The following is a 20827-nucleotide window of genomic DNA, read 5'->3' as shown; positions in this document are numbered from 1 at the left end:
TTGTTAGAAAAATGTAACAGTAATTAAAATAGTTGTGGGGCATAGTTAAAAATTATGAAATTAAAGTTCCATGAAAGATAAAGTTCACTCTGTGCCTCACCGCCGTATAAAAATGTAAAGGGATGGAAGGGAGAAAGTTCTGTGCATTCTAGCCTCAGCAGTAGATGAAGTGGTTAGTTTTACATTTTGGCTGTTTATTCCTAAGGAGAAAATCTTTGGTAACCATTTGATACTTGTATGGTCATGTGGCTTACAGACCTATACTGGATGTGGTGAAGATCAACATACCAGCTAGTAGTTGGACAGACTAGTGTGACTTAGGTTTTTATGTGAAAGATAAGAGAATAACCCAAAGCATGTTAATGACTCACAGTTTCTAATGAATTTTCTTTTTTGTTTGTTTTGGATTGTGGTTCCATTGGTATTTTCGATGTAAAATAGTCTTATCATTCAGGAATTTTAAGCAACACTTTTCTACATAATTAAAACAAGCTATATATCTTATCTGCTGCAACAGTTCTAACCATATTGCTATAAAGACTGAGCATTAAATTGCTTCATGCAGGTGTACACAATGATGTGTGTGATCTAGACCCCTTTATGAAACAACCTCTGCAAGCTATGTATCTTATGCAAGGTCAGCCATGATCCAATTTTACCTGTCCTAAGAGGATGGTTCTGTATTGTGTGTAACTCTTACATTAACTACCAATTTTTTATACTTTCAGTTAATGAAATTAATGTTAGTGCTTCTGATAAAGTTAATATGCCTTTTCTGATTGTGTAATTAATATTTGCTGCAATGAAAACATGCATCCCTTCTACTCCTCACATTATGAGCCACTGTCTTTGAGCTGTTTGTAGTGTACTGTACTCAGATTATTAGTCATTTTTGTAGTGGTATCTGAGAATATCTTAATGAGTATTGTCCACTGTAAATTAATTGCTACTTGTGATAATAAAACCTCACATGTAGTCTTACATTTATGTTCCTTTATTTATGCAAGTATATATTATTTTTAGTCACTGTATCTCTTATTAGTCGCTTAAAATTAATTGGAAATTTATTTTAATTTTTGTATAACAAATTTTTTCATGGATACACCCCTTTCATAAACTGAGGAGTTCATTTATTATAAGATATAATACAGCAATGTAAAATATCTGATATTTAACACTTTTTATTGTGGCACTGTTGCTCTTATGCTAACGTTTTACTAAACAGCCTGCATGTTTTTGTGTAGTAACTTACAGTAAGCTTGGTTGGAAATATATTTACAATTTGTACTCACCAGTGGCTGCATGCAAGTAGACAACAGATCTTTGTGATTGCTGACTGCTGTCTCCTTCAGTGGTGCTCTCAGCAGAGCTGGTAGCTACATCTCCAGCACTGCGGTGATGACGTAGACCTCCTGCCCTCAAATTCCGTGGTGGAACCTGTAATCTGTTATTACTGCTGATGCTCGTACCATTAGTGCTGTTGTTGTTTGACTTATAACGGCGTAGAGTCTGATGATTTGGCTGGTGGAGTATTGATACAACAGATTCCTGATCTGTATCCCCAAAAAATCTCAGGTTCTTGTTATTACTACTGTTGTTATTGTTGTTTTGCTTGATAGTCTTGTTCTCATCTTCTGTTGTAATGTCCATATTCTTATCATGTTCCTGCATAAATAAATATATAAGCCTCAGGCACATTTGATGCATGGGTAATTGTTAATTGAGTGAAGCCTATGCAGGAAGGACCTCAGAAAAGTAAGCCCAAACACACTCTGTCATTACCACCTGTGGGCCCATTAAACTATGTGTGGTTGTTTTCTTTGTGCTCTTACTTAGCTGTTTTCATGAATTCAGGTGTCATCGTCAAAGACCTTTACTAGTATAAGTTGGATCATGATTTGCATATCAAATAAGACACCAGTATGTTATTTGAGTGGAAGTGGGGGGGGGGGGGGGGGGGGTGTTTTTATGTGCATTTACATTACTGCAGAAAATTGCTCCATTTATCTGCATGCTTGAAGCAGCTTAAGAATGGATGAACTGATTTTCATAAAATTTTATATTGCAAAATTTTTATAGAATTTCTTGACATTTTCCAGTTTTGGTTAAAATCAGGCAACAATATCAGACACATTGTGTGAAGATCCATATGCATTTCTTTGTTGCTATAGTTACCTTGGTCAAAGGTCAAATTATGGTGAATCTGCCAGAACTGTTCCACTCCTTTATACATTTCCTAAATTGCTTAATGTACTATTCCTCTAATGCCTACTGGGACAATAAAAATCACAACATTTCTGAGTTAGTGTAATCATTCTCTTGCTTTCAGTCAATGCTTCCTAAGTAAATGTATGTTTTATTGCTTTGTAAACTCATTTGGTACAAATTGAATACATAGTAGTTTTACTTACCTTGGCTTTGTTCTTTCCTCTTTTAGTGAGCCTGTCAAGGGACTTGAACCAGCCTCCCCCTGAGCCATTGGAATTCTGTTCCCTGTTCCTCATATTGTTGATGCGGGTAAGTGTCGCTGATGAGGGTTTACTGTTAACTCGTGGTGGACTGGGGCTAGGGCTCGGTGTGGCAAGTCTTTGTCTGACAGGTCGATGAAATTCTTCTGCTTTTGGTTCCTAAATGTAATAGAAATTTTGTATTTCAAAATGTCTTAAAACAGTCTGCAACAGTTATTTTAGAATTTCTCTGTGTAGTCACAGTTAACATTTTATTTCTGAAAAGTACATCAGAAAAATTTGGTTTCTGATACTTCTGTGTGGACTTGTTTTTTTTTTTTTAAAGGTATGTGACACTTGCTGAAGCCAAATTATTCTGGGACCAGTTTGTTATTAGTATGCCTATGATGGCTTAGCCTATTGTACATTACCTTCTGAAGTACTTGGGGGGGGGGGGGGAGATGTAATAGTGAATTAGGCTTATAGTTTGTCATGCTAGTTTTGTCACCTTTCTTGTAGAGTGGGTTTAATATTGAAATGTTAGAACAATCAGGGAAAATAACCTCTATCCAAAGTACTATCCAGACATTCACCTGAAATTAATGACCTTATGACAACTACAATTTGGCTAGCCAGTTCATGAACTGAGATTTGAGCTAGGTGCCTCCAAAATATAATTCAGTCTACATGTATGACACAGATTGTAGGTGTGTGCTTTAAAGTATTTCTCTGCATTTTTCCCTTTAGAATGTGAGAATATTATTGACATAAATGTAACAAGATAAATTTGAGGTTTGAAGGTAGAACCATTTAATGAAGGGGTAACAGGTTAGTGTCAACACTACTCTATGTAAGAGACAGGCCACCCTTATTTTGTTACCTGAAGCAGGCATATAATTTAGTAATCAAACATTTAGCTGTCTTATAAGGGAACCACACTTTATTACAGGAAGTCTGCTACACTTTCACTCAAGACCCAGTCTGACTTCTGGTCCTTATAGGTAGGTCTGTGTGTTTCCTGTTTGTAGTAGCCCCTTTATAAACAACTGTAAAAGCAATTACAAATCATGTTGCATCATAGTCTAGATTTGTTATCCTATGGCTATCCATATAATATGCACATTATTTGTAGATTAATATCTTCATAGTATTCAGTAAAATAATATATGGTGTGGGTGTAGCAAGAACTTATATGTCAGATGTTGATAGGTTACCTTGCTGTTTGTTTGGCTGTAACTTGAAAATTGGCTTACTTTTTATACCAATCAGTATGAGAGAGCATAAAGCTGAATATGAAGTTTTTGAATTTTAATATTAAAAATGTATCCAATGGGTACCCAGTGCTCTCTTCCTGAGAGCAAAGTGGCCGTGGCATGAAGCTGACCACTCACCTCTATTTAGTGTCAGTTAAGAATGTGTGGAGCTATACCTCCACTCCCCCGTACATCTTCATGGCATGGTGCTTAATTAAGCATCAGGGACATTACATTTACCGACTACAAACTACCCCTTGAAATGGCCCTGTAAATTGTATCTCATGTATTTATTACTGTAATTTTATTTGCTAATCATAAATTACAAGATGCTTTAGCAGGATTTAAATTAAAACATTTGTGAAGGATGTGTTGTCATGAGCCATTTTAAACAAATTTAAATCCACACAATGCATTTCCTGAAGATCAGTTTTGTTTTTATTCAAGCTGTGTGTGCATCTCAAGTGGTCTCTTTTGACAAAATTTAACTGAAAATTTGTACACACCTTTTATTTTTAACAAATCCAAATGATATACATTCAACAAATAATAATATTAACGTGCCTGATCATGGAGGCATCAGAACTCTCTTACTTATTCACATGCCTGTTTATTTACTGAACCAGCTAGCCACCCACTGAGTCAGTCTGTTGGTCAGTTGTGATTGGATATTCAAGTATTGAAATATATGCAAGTCTGTGCAGGAATGTTTCCTTTTATGTTACAAGTAGCTTTAAAAGAGAAAGGTTTGGGTGTGGGAGTATGTTTGATACCTTAGTCTTAGCAGAGCCCTACCCCTGGACTTAAGTTACCCAAGGACATTAACCTACAGCTGTGAGCTGACCATAACTTAATATCCTATTCCAGTACCTTTCACATGTCAAAACTGACTATATGTTCAGAATTATATAGGCAAAGGTATCCAGAAGTGATTGCTTACCTTCTGCCACTTTTCCTTCAGATTGCGCAGTTTAGCCATTCATTTGGTCAGAATATGTGGAATGAAATACTACTTATTGGTGATGTAACTCTTGAGGTGGTATTACTGAACTGGCTGATCTTATGATACTGAAGCTACTTTGCATTGGGGCGGTACCTAGTTCAGATCCCAGCCTAGAATTAGCTATGAAGATGGCTGTCTTCTAGGATGCTGCATCATGTAGTCAGGGCAACTCCCCTGATAATGGAGTCAGTAAGCACCTCTGAAATGTCAGTCAGTATCTACCAGACTGTGTAGCGCAATGTCCTGGAAGACGGCCATCTTCATATTTGTTATTGTTAGAACCTGAAATCCTTTCAAAAATCAGTGATTCTGATTACTGTTATTTTGTGTTTCTCTTCACATTCTTAAGATGTATTCTGGAATATAGCTTCAAAGTAGGCACCTGGCCTTTTCCCCACATCTCTTCTAAATCATTCACAGTTGTTATATCTCATCTCTGGGGATGACTCAGCCCTCTGTCCCGTGTGGGTACTGTGGCTCTTTCCTTGGACATAATGTGGCTGGATTATGTAGCTGAACACTTAGTTCCATCTAGTGCTGAGGTTAAAAATGCATGGAACTTTAGTTCCATATCCCTTTTATGTCTTCAAAGTGAGGTGTTTATTTGTTTTATTGGTTCACTGTATGTTTGACTGATTGCTTTGTTTATTTGTTTGTTGTGTATGAATAGTATTTATTGAAGTATTCGTGATAGAGTTGTATTAATGCCAAGGATGGTTGGTTCATCATTTACTTGACTGAATGAGATGAGAAGATTACTCTTCAAAATATAATTCGCCCATTTCACCGCTTGAGCAAATCTGCTTTGTTTAATCCCGAGGCATCCTGTTAGTGATGTTCTGTATTGTGTTAAAGAACTGTTTGATTTTCCCTTTACTCATATGGTTACCATGAAGTTTGTTTAGAGAACAAAGAAAAGCTTAAGACTTTCATAATCTCACCAGGATTAGGTACTCCTCCTGGCTAGAACATATTGCTTCTTGTATCTGCACTGACATGATATACATTAAAGGAGTAAAGAGATGGAATAAATATATGTATTTGTCCATGGTCTAATCACCTGGGCAGTAGGATGAACAGTGTACTTCCAAATTAGGACATCAAGGAGAAAAATTTACTTTAATATAGGCACCGTACATGTGTTTAATGATTTCTGGGTTAATAGTCAACTTGGTTGTGTGGATTATCCAGGTCAGTGATGGAAAAGTCAAGGCACCTGGATAAATAGAAGTTCTGTTGTGCTGATGACTACTTATGGTAGACATGTTTCTTAGGGCAGTGAATTTAATATGTTATAATGACATAGCATTTCTTCATTTATGGCTCATATTTCTTTCCTCATGCTCCTATCTCTGGAGCCATGCACTGAGTATTATTTGATCTGTTTGAGCTTGTGCTACAGATATATTTTGATAATTTCCAGTAATAGTTACACTTAATTATATTTAAAGCAGTGTCACAGTCATTATATTCAGCGTTTACCTACTGAAGGAGCAGATGTAAGTATTAAGTGTTCTTTCTCCTGAAGTGTCTAATGTTGAAATTGCTTGAATTTTTTTTTTGTCCAAATGTTAGGAGGAAAAAGTGGCAGTGTAGATGCCAGCATTGTCATTGATTTACAAGTCCCAGTATTAAAATTTAATTTTTGTTTGGTAACTTTTCTAAAATCATCCTGAAATACTCTGTGTCCCAAAATTTTCTGGACTGATTTAATTACCTATGAAAGGCTGACTCTATATGTTGAGTTTGTTCCTAAGGACACAACTGTCAGTGGAAACTATTACCTGGAAGTTTTGAAGCATTTAATGGCAAGAGTTTGCTCACAGTATCAAGAACAAGGCTGTTGGTTACTCTTGCATGACAATGCCCCAGCTCAGAAAGCCGTTGTCATTCACAAGTTTTTGGCATCCAAAGGTGTTGTGGTTCTTAATCGCCTCCCTTACTCGCCTGATGTGTCACCTTGTGACTATTTTTTGTTCCCTAAACTAAAACTGGAAATGAAAGGCACACGTTTTGATGACATTGAAGACATTCAAAAAGCTGCTACCAACTTCCTGGAGGCTATGCCTAAGGACTTTCAGCAATGCTTTGAAAAGTTTTATGATTGTTGTAATACGTAAGTATATTGCTGCAGATGGAATGTATTTAGAATAATATGCAATAAAAAATTAAATTACTTGAAGATAACTGTGTTTTCTAAACCAGTCTAGAAATTTTTGGGACACTGTGTAAACTAAACATAAACTGATAAGAACAAATTCTGATTACATGGATGTAGAATTTATTCAGCTTGGCTTAAAATTTATGAAGTCTTCAGTTTAGACAATGAATTATTCATAATTTTGTATGTAGAAATAATAATTCCTTGATGGGATTTTCTTAAAAAGAATGGCACACACAGTGAATGCTTATAGGAAATGTTTTAGCTTTATGTAATGCATATGATGCCAGTGAAATAGTCTTGACCTTCATGAATGAAACATAATGTTATTAAGATTAGTGATTCTTTTATTACTAACAGAAGAGGCACAGTACAAATTTAAAAGTCTCATTATGTGCAGAAATGGGCTCTTATTGATGCACATGGAAGCATTAGTGCACTGTAATATCATCCTTTTATTTGTTAAGTCATGCTGAGAGAAAGATACCATACAGGTTGTTGATGGCATAGTAAGCCGATAGCTAGCTCTAGAAGCTCCATATATGGATGCAATGAGAGGAATGTGGGTCAGGACACTCACTCACAGCCATCCAAGGCAGTGAAAGTTCAAATTTAATTGTAGAGCTGACAGCAAAAGTGAAGTATAACTTTTCATACTACACTTTTGAATGTGCTAGTTGGTTATTTTGTTATTGTATGACACTACTGATGAGGCTGTTCAGTATTGAATGAGGTGTAATAGGTTTGTGAATATTTAATGTAATGGAATTTTATGAAGTATAGACGTTACTCAGTATCAAGTGAGATGAGAAAGGAAGATTATGTATGACAAATTGCAAATTGTGGGGAGAAAGTGGTCACGGATTTTTTTTCCCTGGTAAAGTTTGAAATTCTTATGGTAATTAGAATTTGAATTTAAATTGGGTACCCCTGAATGCAAGTCAGGTTATGGCAGCTTGTTTTGAAAGTTCTTGTAGGATGATTAAGGAAAGATGTAGGAAGAATCAGTCTTTTTATGTTTAAAACCCCAGTCAAGGTAATGGGTCCCATTCTGGGATTTGAACCTAGCATCTCCTGAAAATGAATCGCATACATTATTGATTGATATTACATTATTGTTTTCAGTATTTTGAACTTTAAATATTTGCAAATGATTTTTTGCATATGTATTTGCCCTTTATTTTGTTTTTGTCATACTCATATATTTAGTTTTATCTGTATTTACTTCTATTTCAATTTATTTACTAGCCTAGTAGAGAGTTTATGCATTCTTTGTTATTTTATGTATATTTTCTCTCAATAAATTAATATCACCACACTCCCATTTCTGTTGGACTTTACAGAGGGCATAATATTCTAGAGCAGAACTGAGAAGCAATGGGAATATAGCTTATGTAAACTTTGCCACATTGTAATTACCTTGGCAGTTTCTTGAGTATTATGAAATCAATTAAAATGCATGCATTATTTCTATCCTCACTGAATCGTAGGTATTTCAAAATAAATACTATTAACTGTATAGAAGGAAAATAAAATAGACAGAATATTGTGTTTATACTTGGAAGTGGGAATGGAAACAAATTGATACATTATGTGACTAATGTGTTTAGACAGGTGTTAAAATAAACTTCATGCATTTACTTCTGGCTGTTGGTATGTAAGTTGTCTTCTTAGTGACATCACCATTTGTCATTGTGGTTTTATTTCCATAAATGGCGTGACTCATTAAAGTGTAGAGAGTTAAAGATCTGCATGACACTGGGTGATGTGAGTCAAGGTGAAATCTCATCCATGCACAATGTGGTTTATGTTTTGTAATGGGTTTAAGGAATTATGACTTACACAGCTGTCTCTCATGACAGTGCCTTTATATATAAGCAAAGACATGAGCTTGTGTAGGTGATACTTTGCAAGGAGAGGACATGAAAGCAGTTGCTCAGTTGCTAATTCTTTGTTCTAGTCTGTAGCCTTAAATTCAAGTGTCTCTAACCTGCACATCACAAATTATATGACATCATGCCAGAAAGCATCTGTCATCATCATTATTGTTGTTGCTGTCACTTTATATTATCATTTCTTGACATAATTATCCCAGTTACAGAACAAAATTTATTGCTGGATATATTTCAAGGCATTGCATACTACATATGAGAACTATGTAGCATGTCTTCTGTGTTAATGAGCTATGTTATTTATCATGTATGTTTTTCAAGTTATTTATTTGTTTATTATTTTTTTAACAATGCTGTCACTGGCTCACAATGTATAGTGTCAAATGATAACATGATTAATGGCTTGGAAAGTGTATCATAGGAAGTGATTTAATATACTATTCCAGAATTTGACTGGAAGGACTGAGAAAACTGCCAAAAATCTTCAGTCAGCATAGGTTGCAGGCCTGTATTTAAACCCGGGATCTGGATAGGAAGCAGGAGTTCTAATCGCTTGGCTGGTTGCACTGATGTATATGTTCTTTGAATCAAGTAAATACCGGCTAACATATAGCTGATTGACATATTTTTGTTCACTAATGATGAAGGCATTATAGACACCATTATTCTCGGTGAAATGTTGTTTTTATATATTCTCCATTTCTACTTAAAGATATTAGATAAGCAAGAGTAGCCAGCCATAAAACTGACTGGCTACAGACAGGATTACTGGACTTTGATTCCTGGCAATGGTGGGAATTTTTCTCTTCACCACATTCAGACCAGCTTTGAGGCTAATTCAACCTTATATTGAATTGGTTCCAAGGACCCTTTCTCCAGAGATAGGGTGGCCAGAGTGTAAACTTATCTCTCACCTCCTCCTTGTACCAAAGTGTAGAATGTATGGCTCTCTACATCCACATACCCTTGACACCTTCATGCTATAGTGCTTAAGCACAGGTGCAACACAATAGAAGGCAAGGTTTCAGGTTCTGATGGTGGTGAATATGAAGATGTCTGTCTTCTGGGTTGTTGTGCCATGTAGTCTTGTGGATATTTATTGATGTTTCAGAGGTGCTTGCTGCCTCCATCATCATTATCTTAACTCTGATGATGGAGGCAGCATGACCCTCTGAAATGTTGATAAACTTCTACCAGACTATGGATTACAACAACCCAGAAGACAGCCATTTTCATTCCTGCAGGCATCTACTGTGACTCAATGCATCTCTGTTTTATTACTTCATATATGAGTTTTCATATAGCAAATTCACTTTACCATGATTTTCATCTTAGTAATTAATATTTGGAGTTTATCAGTCAGTTTTGATTGATGACTGGTAATATATGTTATGTAGACAACACATCTTCTGCAGTATTTAAGGTGTGTGTGTATATATATTCTAATTACATTCTGATTTGTTTCACATCAGCATAAATTCAATTTTTAATCAGTGGCATAACCTCAATACAGTGATATGATTAAATTTAAAACAAAATAAAGGAGCAGATTTTCTTTTTCACTGAACTTTTTGCATTGTCAGCTAACCATGACCTAATTGTATCTATGCGAGAACAGTAGTTTTCCTCTCCTTACAACAAAAATGACATAAGTACTTCTGATAACAGTGTTTTTATCCAGAACTTTGAATTGTTGTTTCTAGATCATCCATTAAATAAATCATACTATAGTTAAAATAATTATACGAAGGAATAAGACATGTTTTGAGTATAATTTATGTCATAATGAATTTTGCACATACTTTCTCTTGATAGACAAGAATACAGCTCAAGGTATCAATTGTTATATTATCATTATTATCAACATGAAACTCTTCTTCATTAGTGTTGTGCTTGGACCTGCTATAATTGTTACTTTGTACAAGTGATAGAATTCCTTTTATGTGGAACAGTCTACTGGACAACACAGAGAAACATGGGCAAATATCTACTCCTCGATTTAAGTTAAAACTCGTGACGCTGGTTTGTATTTGATACAGAGATACAGATGCATTTTACACATTGGAGTAGAAAGCAAATGAAGACATGACTGATGTTCTAGCAAGCATGTTCTGCCTCTCATTATCATTAAAAATAAATCTGTCCTGCTTGGAGGAGCAAAGGAGGTATAGCTCTTACTCATTTTTGACCTTGGCACTATATATGAGTGAGTGGTTAATGCCTTAGCCACTCTTTACCCCTGGGGAAGTGACCCCTGGCACCCAAAACTGGTCTGAATGCAGAGGCTAGAATATGAATCCTTTGACCCTGCTGAATATTGAGCCCCAGTTATCCAGTCTTTAATCAGACACTTCACTGACTGAGCTACAGATGCTTATGTCTTCATTATTACATCTACTTCTATAATGTTTGTATCTTCTAGCATATCATTCCCTATATATTTAGGACCTAGCCTAGACAGCTCCTTAATTTTGTACACAGTTCCTACAGTTAGGATTCAAACAGACTTCAGTTATATTTAAATTATCCAGAAATAGTGGTTTATGCCAATATTTTCCAGTTCTTCCAACTTCATACCCCTACTGAGACTGTATTTAGTAGTTTAAATTTTATCTCATAAGAAATGTGGACAATTCAAAAGTTACCACATTTAACAGAATCCTTTATCTTCCCAACTACTTTACAGAAATCTGAAGATTAATACGGGTGTATAAAACTATGATTTTATCTTTCATTTTGTATAAGAGTGGAACTAGGTCTTGCTGTAGGGGAAGAACACACTGGGGATGTCTGAGAACATCTGACTGAGGAGAATATTTGGACCTATGAGAGAGGAAGAAAGGTAGAGATTTGTTTAATGAGAAGTTGCACAATTTGTACTTATCTTCTAATGTAGTTAGAAAATCAAAATGTGTAATGGGTAGAAAATATAGCATGTGTGGGGCAGAAGAAATGTACTATGGAATCCTAAGAGTAGATGGGAGAACAATACTGAAATGGATCATAGAAAAATATATTGTAAAGGGGTAAACTGTATTGAATTGGGTCAAGACAGGGTCCAGTGGCAGGCTTTGTTGATGGACAGTTGTGAACCTTCAGATTCCATAAAAGGGAGAGTTTTGATGAACTGATCAACTGCTCATCTGTCTTTAATATGAACATGCATGATTATGTAAAACCTGAAATACTTATTACGTTCTTTGTTTTTGATCTGTTCTCTTAAGACTTAACAAAACAGCTGATGGATAAAGTCTGAAACAAAGAAGGCAGTAATATAATACCATTTCCAAAGACACCCAGGAAAAAGTGAAATACTTACCTTCTCTTCCTCCACACCAGCAGGTTGTCCTCCCCTGTTTCGTTCTTGGTAAGATGGTCTTGGAGTACCTTCATCCAAATCTGTGTTGCTTGCCATGGTGTGGTGATCTCTTCCTCTGTAAGATGACTGGTAGGCTGTGTCTTGATCCATATATCCCCTGTCCTTAGGACTTCTGGGTTCTGAAGGTTTCCAGGTTTTGTGTGCTGATCTTGGTGTTTCTTGTCGTTCAAGCTCCATATTGCTATACCTAAGATAGTTTTTTTCTCTGTGGGGAGTTCTGGGACTTTCTTGATGTAGATCAATATCACTCCCCCTGTACTCTGTATATCGAGAAGTCAGGATATCTTCCTCATCTTGCTCTTCTTCAGTTACTTTCACTTTTTCCACTTTTCTCTTGTTCTTTTTTGTTGACTTTTCGCTCCGTGTAAACAACTGTCTCATCTTATCCATTGTTGAACTCTGTTTCTTTTTTGTTACTTTCTTGTCTCCATTTTTATGTTCGTTTTCATAATTCCCCTTTGCTTTGTCATCATTTTTCTTGTATTCTTCTGCAGGATCTTTTCTATATTCATCCCTTTTAGACTTTTTATATTCTTCATATTCATCATCTGACAGCAGAGGCTGCTGGGTTATTTCAGGTTTTGTTTTTAAAACGTGTGTATGCTTGTCCCTTGAATTACTGAAGTCTTCCTTATTTGATGGTACCCAGTGGCGAATGAGTACAGTAGATGATGGAATGGCTTCATTATGCTTCTGTTCTTGAACAAGTCTGGTGGAAGTAAATGTATTATTTGTTTTTGTTTTATGATGTTCATTTATGTCACTATAATGGTTAGGGCTGTTGTGATGGGGAATGTTTTCATCCATTTCTATGTCGTCATCACTGGTGTGATTACGAAGCTTAACTCTGGTTACATTTTGTGTGTGATAGTTGTTTACTGACACTTCAGTATCATGGATTGGTGGTTTATTATATTTTCTGTTGTTTGTAGAAGAGTCTTTGGTACGATAGTCAACTTCAATGCCAGAGTCTGCAAATAGATCTTTCTTACCATGACTGTCAACTTCTGTTGCAGTAATAGAAGGTTCAAAATATCGATTGCATTTTAAGCCATAATTTTTGTCACTTTCATGTCTTATTTCTTCCTGCATTATTGGATTTCTGTCATAGTCGAGCTGTGAGTTAAGAAAATCACGGCGGTTGCTGTAAGTAATATCTGTTGCAAATTTTTGATTAATTTCATTTCTTGCATCCAGAAGACCTCCTTTGTAAGCGCCTATGTCAGAATATTTGTTGCTTGTGAAACGATCCTTTCTTTGGCTTTCAATTCTGGATTCAAGCCTGTCTCGTCTGGAACTGAGATCATTACTGTCTGTACTATGAGGCAAGAGCTCTCTTCTGTCCCTACCATAATGTCCATGCCTGTCAATTTCATCTGGAGGAATTATCCTAGCATCAGAATGGAATTCTGACTTATAGTTTTCCTTTTGTGAAAAATCACCCAAGAGATTTTGTCTTACATCATCCTTTCCTTCCCCATTGCGATGGCAGTGAAAACCATCATTATACATCCCTCCACTGTAGCTCTCTGAAGTTATAAAATCTCTCCTTCTGGAATCCATTCCATCAGCTCTTCCTCTTGCAGAAGAGTCAGTGGTGTAATTTTCATTTTCATATCTAGATTCATGTACAGTATATTCCTTCCTTGCATTATTGCCACTGTAATTTGTTATAATTTCTTGTCTTGAAGAGTTTTGTAGGGAGCTTCTCTCTTCTTCACCATTTCTTGTCCTTCTTTCCACAAAATTTCCCTTTGATATGTAACTGTTCCCACCACCATAACTGTCCATCACACCTTTTCTACCATAATTGTCCCCCTCATTGATGTAGTCCTTTAAGTTCTGTCTGTAACCATTGTGCTCCATGCTGAGACCGAGTCCCTCGTCTTCGTCTGATCCTTGATCTGTGACTTTCACTGTTACCTTGTGCTGTTGATGGAAAGGATGTAATGACTCCTTTGAGTGTGCCTCTGAAGGATAGGCCTTGGTTGTCTCTACCTGTTGTGCGTGAACTTTTGGATGGATGGCTTCTTCTGGTTGTGACTGTGTTAAAGGGAGAACCTTAGTGTGCACTGTCTGTTTGCTGACTGCTCCACCATTACTTCCTCCACTGACTACAACCTCTGCGTAGATCACTTGTCCATCGACTCCAGTGGGTGCCCTTGCTTCAGCTGCTGGTCCACCACTGAGTGGGCTGTTTCGTGTGGGCTCCATTGTGGGCGTACTGGACCCATATTGGTGTGCTGTAGGCTTTGTATATGAGAAAGGCAGGTTATTGTTGTGTTGGCGGTATTCAGGTGTGATTAAACCTGGAGCAGAATTTACAACACGTGGAGGGCCACGGGTTCTGTTGAAATCTTGACTGAGACGTTTCACCATAGCATCTACTGTCTGACCTCTTGTCAGAGTAGGCTTCTGTGTAGGCAATTGGCTGCTGTGGAGCATTGTACCTTCGCTGTCACTGGTATAGGTTTTATCGGGATCTTGAAGGGGCTGAGTGCTGTTCTTTTCATGGAAGTAATCTTCACGTGGGAGAATCTCAATGATTGGAGAGAGCTGTTTTTTCTTCTGCCCCTCACCATGCAGGTGGTGATTCTGCTCCTGCACAGCAGTCTGTGATGTTGATTCTGAATCACTGTGACTTTTCTTCAAAATTATCTTCCTAGGTCGAGCTGGAGATCTGTCAGAATAATCACTGTGTATCACAAGGCTTTTATTTTTGTTCTTATTTCGCCTTGTGAGACGATCTAGTGACAAAAACACACCTGACTGTTTGTCCTTAAAACTATTCTTTGCAGATTTTCTAGTGCTAGCATCACTTACACTTCTTTTCAACCCTATCTTCTGCTTCTTGGTTCTTTCAGGGGATATTGAGGAATGGTCCAGATCATTCAGACTCGAAGAATTATTTCTACTGTTCTTAAAATGACTTGTTTGTTGGTCTGCTAATGCATGTTTATTTTTCTTGGGCACAGAGCGATCAAGTGATGAGAAGACAGATGCTACAATATTCCTTCCCCCACTTCTCTTTGTTGATTTTCTATCTAATGATGATAGTGGTGATTCTTTATCTAAACTTTGGGCATCAGTGTTGTGTGATCTTTTGTTACTTTTCTTGTGTTTTATACTGTTTCTGTCTAGAGATGATGTAGGCGATTCTTCTCCCAAGCTGTGATTACTTTTGGTATGATAAGATTTCTTGCCTTTTCTTCTAAGAGGAGGAAGTGTGCTAAATTTCCTATTTGAATTCACTGTGTTTTTACTTTCCTTCTGTGTTTCATCTAAAAGTGATTGGCTAGAGCATACAACACTGTCAGCTTGTGCCAGAACACGTTTGGCTTCCTTTGCTAGCTCTCGTCTTGAAAGACGAGTAGGACGTTCACGGCGCACTGCCAAGGGCACCAAATGACCCTCCCCATCTCCAGTAAGGGCTCCAATAACCCTCGGAGCACCAGGATTACCTAGAGAGACAAAACCTATTGACAAAATTTTGCAGTCACATTTTATTCTAAAAGTAACCGGGTTACCATTATTTCTGATTACAATTTCATATTTTGTATCAAACTCTTAAAGCATGAGAAGTAAAAGATAAGATTTAGGACAATACTTTTATTTTCCGTCGTTACACAAGCTTGTTGTTAAAAATCATATAAAATTTCACATAAAATTGTTACATTCAATAACAACGGACACGCACCTCACACACAACCCGATATAGGCACCCAGGCGCGTCTCCAAAATTAAATGGAAGAAGCCTGAGATGTAATAAAAACGGATAAAAACAAGCAATATAAGCAGAGCAACAGATACACCAGATTTTAATTTTAATTTTGATAGACCTGACGATGATAGAATTGTATATCGAAACATGTCGTCAATTTTAAAATGTAACAATTTTATGTGAAATTTTATATGATTTTTAACAACAAGCTTGTGTAACGATGGAAAATAAAAGTATTGTATTGAGGAACACAAGCATGATGCAATTAAGATATAAAAAGATTTAGGAATCTGTTAATTTTCTTCAACTTAGTTATTTAGTCTCTTACTTAACTATATATATAAGTTCATTCTCCCTTCATCTCTTAAAATTCTGTGCCCCCTCTCCCCCCCCCCCCCGCACAATAAAAATAAAAATAAAATACTGGTGTTACCCTTTCTGAGTTCATAATTCAGAATACAAAGTATTCAATCTAATATTGTATTCAGTTTTAATATTAGTACATGCTTATATAATTGGTTCTTGACTTACTTATTCGCTTGACATGAACGTCTCGATTAAATGAGACCCGAGGCCGTGATGAGTCCGAGCGCTGAGAGTCAGAGCGGCTCACATCCGGCATTCCACCTCACACCATGTCACCACCATGTATCCTGCACACACAGAGCAAACATGACATATTTATTTCTTGTTTAATTTACAATTGTTGTCCAGAATTTATGAAGGATGATGCAGGCACATTTAAATGAAGTCCACCTCTTACTGTTAAAGTACAAAATGGCATGATGCTTCATCATACTTGACTTAATGCTTAATGGCACATTTGTATTGCTGAAAATGTTGGTGGATGGTGGCTAGCAGGGGTGGAATTTTACGAAGGTATTCCATTTTAAATTACATAATATTGAATTTCATAAATGGAATGCAGAGGTGGCAGTTTATAGAGGGGCAATATTTTGGTATTTGTGAATATTTTGAACATGTAATATTCTCTATTATTACCATACTTCCATTCTTAATTTTTTTTATTATGCACATAACATGAACACTCAGTAGGGAAGTTGTGCGTGTCTGTCCATTGTGTTATTCTTTTAATATATTTGAAGTGAGGAGTTTTGAGCCTAAATACAGATCCTTAATCAGCACTTCTTTATTTTGAATCGAAATTATGAGTGAAAATCCTAAGATATGAAACCTGCCCAACAAAATTTCATTGAGGAACTCCTAAGACTTGAGAATATTTATAACATGTGCCACTAATGATTTGAAGGGCAGACTGCTATGTATATGATGTTACAGTTTAGCCTGCTTCAGCTAACAGCCTTACAAGGTGAGAGCAAAGATCTGACAGACTTAAGTAAGCTAGAACTGTGTGGCTTGAAACCTGTATCCTTCAACCATGTGTATAGACAAAAAATGAAAGAATTAAAGTCTGATAAAAAATGAAGAAGTTAAATGAAAACAGAAATAAAAACCTTTCTTACAAAATATATGACTGGACCATATTTGTGTAGGATGTTAGGTAGGCAGCAGAAACCAGAAACTGGATTGTCAAGTCTGACTCAGTAATAAAGAAAAAAGGGTCTGGGATACTTGTTAGAAGGCAATGCAAATGTGCACTGTTCATGGAACATAACAGACAGAGCTACAGACTGCTGTGTATGATAAACTTAGGTTCACTTAACACAAACACTTTGTCATATCAAGTAGTTTAGGTAAATATAAATTAACAAAATCTAAAAGTTCAACACATGTAATACCACAGTCCATTGCTTGAGCCCATTCTTAATCAATTAAGTCAAATAGTATTCATGTCTGTTTCAGCATCTTTATACTTAGATATAAAACACTACTTACTATGTAGGTAAAAGTTGACATTTAATTTGCATGGCTGGAATTGCTTATAACATTCTCCTTCACTGTCTCAGAGAGTCTTATAATAATGCATTCTAGCTAGAAGTGAGTGTGTCTACAAATATTTTAGGTGGAAATTTTTTTGCATGTATTCTTATGACAGAATCTGTCTTCCATATCTGGTCTGTTTGCTGTTTACTGAACCTTTTGCTTCTTTCAGTTGTCAACTATATTATTTGTGAATTAGTTCTTCAGTCTCATGCCAAGAAATTGTACAGTCACCATTTTGCTTTGTCAATTTGTAGTCATCAGAGTAAGGTTTCCACCTCATTTTGCACACTTGCTTATGTTTGCATGTCTGCTTTGCATGCTGGAGTTCTGTGGCTTGAATCTCAAGGTCAAAATAATTTGGGAATTGTGTATTCTTTTCTTGGTTTATGACACTGTCATGCTGGTTTGCCTCCCCTTTTGCACTGGCCAGAGACCACCTCTAACGATAACACAGAACATAACTTGTTCGACATCTTTCATGTGTGTGCTGAATACCATCCGATTGTAATCTGAATTCTTTATAACGATGAGTGACTCCAGTAATATTACATTGTGTTAACAAGATAACTTACAATTATTTCTCATTCAAGCAATCTGAGTATTAGAATGAAAAATTCATTACAGGTACAATTCTGTCATTTTATGGACACTTTGACTTTGCACTGCTTTATTGTTTGACTATGCAACATTTTGCCTTTTAATTTTCTTAAAATAGAGAGGATAAAATATTTTTAGCTCAACTTGTATCTAATGCATTTTTAAACAAACTGACCATACACTGCCTGAGAGAGAAGTTTATGGGAGTGGTAGGTACAAATGAAAAAGAGCGCACTCAAAAGTGTCCATAAAATGACAGAATTGTACCTGAATATGAATCATCTACTTAAATTATGTAACATCAAATGTAATATGGTAAGAACATTATGAAGTGGTTGCAGAATATTTCAAGGTACTATCCTGGCCATTGAGTAGGTGGGACTGAGGAAAACCTTAACCTGGGTACATAGATGGTCCTTGGCCATGATTTGAAGCAGGTTCTTCTAAATTGTGAGTCAGATTTGTGCTCACATGCTCAAAATCTGCATTATGATGAAACAGCCAATGAAGAGACTCCCTCCAGTTTTATGTGAACAATTTTGCTCTGTGACAGATAGACAATGCACTAGGAAGCATCTGACTTGGCAAGAACATGTGGTTAAACAGTGCCCTGCCTTGCCCACATAGCCATGGGTTTCTCATGCCTGAAACTTTATTCAGATCACACACGTAACATGTCAGGGAGAACCAGCCTCTGTTTGCATTCATCTCAATGTTTAATTGACATCGTGATATCAGGTACTTCAAAGAATTGTGACACTGTGTTGACCTGGAATTTGAGGTTAGAGTTCTTTAGAAGTGGTCTAATGGTTGTGGTATGAATTGAAAGAAATTTTACCATATACGAGAAATGTCTGTGATTAGTATCTTGTTAATAGTCATAAAACACTATAATACAAGATGCATAAAACAGTGAAATCTGAATGAAATGCTCTCAAGTCTAAAGACTGAGATGCAAAACAAAAATGTATTAATTCTTGTATTTGAGGTTATGTAGCTCTTGCATGTTAACACGATGGAAATTGAGTATTCAGTTATGTCTTTCATCATAGTTTTCTGTTGTGTAACATTACAGCTTTTCAGTTTTACAGTAGCAGTTTATTTATAGAGTTTTAACATCAGTCATTATGACTTTTGGTAAATTAACATAATACTGTGTTAACCTTCTTCTTTTGTTCATTGACAGTTATTTTACCTGTAATTATCTAATGAGGCAAGAACAGTAAGTCAAAATTATGTAGCAGAACTCCTATCCTAATTATGTGTGCATGTGTCTAAGTGAGCCATCCAATGTGTTTTCAGGCCTTGTCTTTGTCATGAACTTCCTTTCCTTCCACTACTCATAATTTTGTTAGTAGAATAACAATCCCACACTAGACATGATTATGTAACATTACTGAATGACACACGTGCTTATTTTATTGAAAATTCATTTGAGGTTGCTATTGACAGCTGAGATATTTTTCTGCAGTACGTCATAGCAGAACGCTAAACCACGAAAAGTAAATTGCTCCTTTTACTTAGTTCATAATGGATTAAAAGTCTTGATAAGTTTTGAACTTGGTGATCTGGAACCTAACAGCTGAATAGGGTGGATCAAAATTATCTGCACAAGTTTCAATTTTTAATATTTTTCTCAGTTTGTAAGAGTTTTTGTAGTTTTTTTTGTTTACTTCTTGGTTCATAATCAATATTAAAATGAAAATAAATGGAAGAAAGTGTGTGTGGCATATTTTAAGGTAAAATTCTAGTATGAATCTGAAGGGACCAATTAAAAGTATAAAAAAAAACTAGTAAATTTGACCATTCTACAAACTGAGATTTGGACCAAGGACTTCTGGAATATGAAATAGGCTTACTGACCAGTGTCGTTAACCAAAGAACCAGTGGTATATTAAAATTTAATTTCGGGAGGTGTTTTGAAAAATTAACTGAACAACGTTTCATTTCATCTGTGCAAATATAATTAATTTATAATAACTTTTTGTTATGAAACATGGCGGTAGGATGGATCCACAAAGCACTCCTCTCAATACGAACGCCCAACAAAAACATCCATCCAGATATCCATCATCCATCTCCTTCGACGTCACTAGGGCAGTATAAAATATCACCTGTCTTGGTCAGTCGGACTATACTTTTTGCTGCCAGCACCAGGCTGTGACGTAACATGCAGGCATTACTGGGAAGTGACGAGACCTGTATATCGCATCTACCTTAAGAAGAGCGAAATGTACATTAAGACGCCTACAGTCTGTTCTACATCGAAGAAGCCTGTGACGCTAGGGCTGGACTGGATTCCAGTACCACCCACGTCATGCAGAAAAGAGCATAGTTCCAACCACACGGAAGAAACTGTTCTGCAAACATTATTATCGCTGTGATTTCACATCGGTTGATCCTCACCGCTACAGCTGATAGGGCAACACCCTTCGTGGGTTCCGGCACATTTAAAACTTTTAAAAACAA

At 36.3% G+C, this 20827-nt stretch overlaps 2 protein-coding genes across 3 annotated transcripts in view; one reads left to right on the top strand and one right to left on the bottom strand.

Annotated features, from left to right (window-relative positions):
- stmA (Protein EFR3 homolog stmA) overlaps window positions 1-20827 on the top strand; it is a 93171-nt gene that overhangs the window by 4104 nt on the left and 68240 nt on the right. The window contains exon 1 of one of the 2 annotated variants that reach the window (XM_087342883.1): window positions 2436-2517. The exons of the other annotated variant lie outside the window; for it this stretch is intronic. The gene's annotated coding sequence lies outside the window, so the exon portion shown is untranslated. Of the gene's footprint in view, window positions 1-2435; window positions 2518-20827 lie in introns of those variants that run through there. 2 annotated transcript variants of the gene reach the window in all.
- LOC110830866 (bloated) overlaps window positions 1-20827 on the bottom strand; it is a 51941-nt gene that overhangs the window by 2958 nt on the left and 28156 nt on the right. The window contains exons 2-5 of the mRNA XM_022066216.2: window positions 16388-16509; window positions 12076-15596; window positions 2412-2627; window positions 1293-1665 (exon numbers count right to left, since the gene is read on the bottom strand). Coding sequence (XP_021921908.2) covers window positions 1293-1665; window positions 2412-2627; window positions 12076-15596; window positions 16388-16478 — 4201 coding nt within the window. The 5' untranslated portion in view covers window positions 16479-16509. The remainder of the gene's footprint in view (window positions 1-1292; window positions 1666-2411; window positions 2628-12075; window positions 15597-16387; window positions 16510-20827) is intronic.

This window comes from Zootermopsis nevadensis, unplaced genomic scaffold (genome assembly GCF_977971745.1).
Source record: "Zootermopsis nevadensis isolate Lab colony 2312 unplaced genomic scaffold, Znev_1.0 Znev_ptg000004l, whole genome shotgun sequence".
Lineage (NCBI taxonomy): Eukaryota > Metazoa > Arthropoda > Insecta > Blattodea > Termopsidae > Zootermopsis > Zootermopsis nevadensis.
This window is presented reverse-complemented; position numbering and strand designations above follow the sequence as displayed.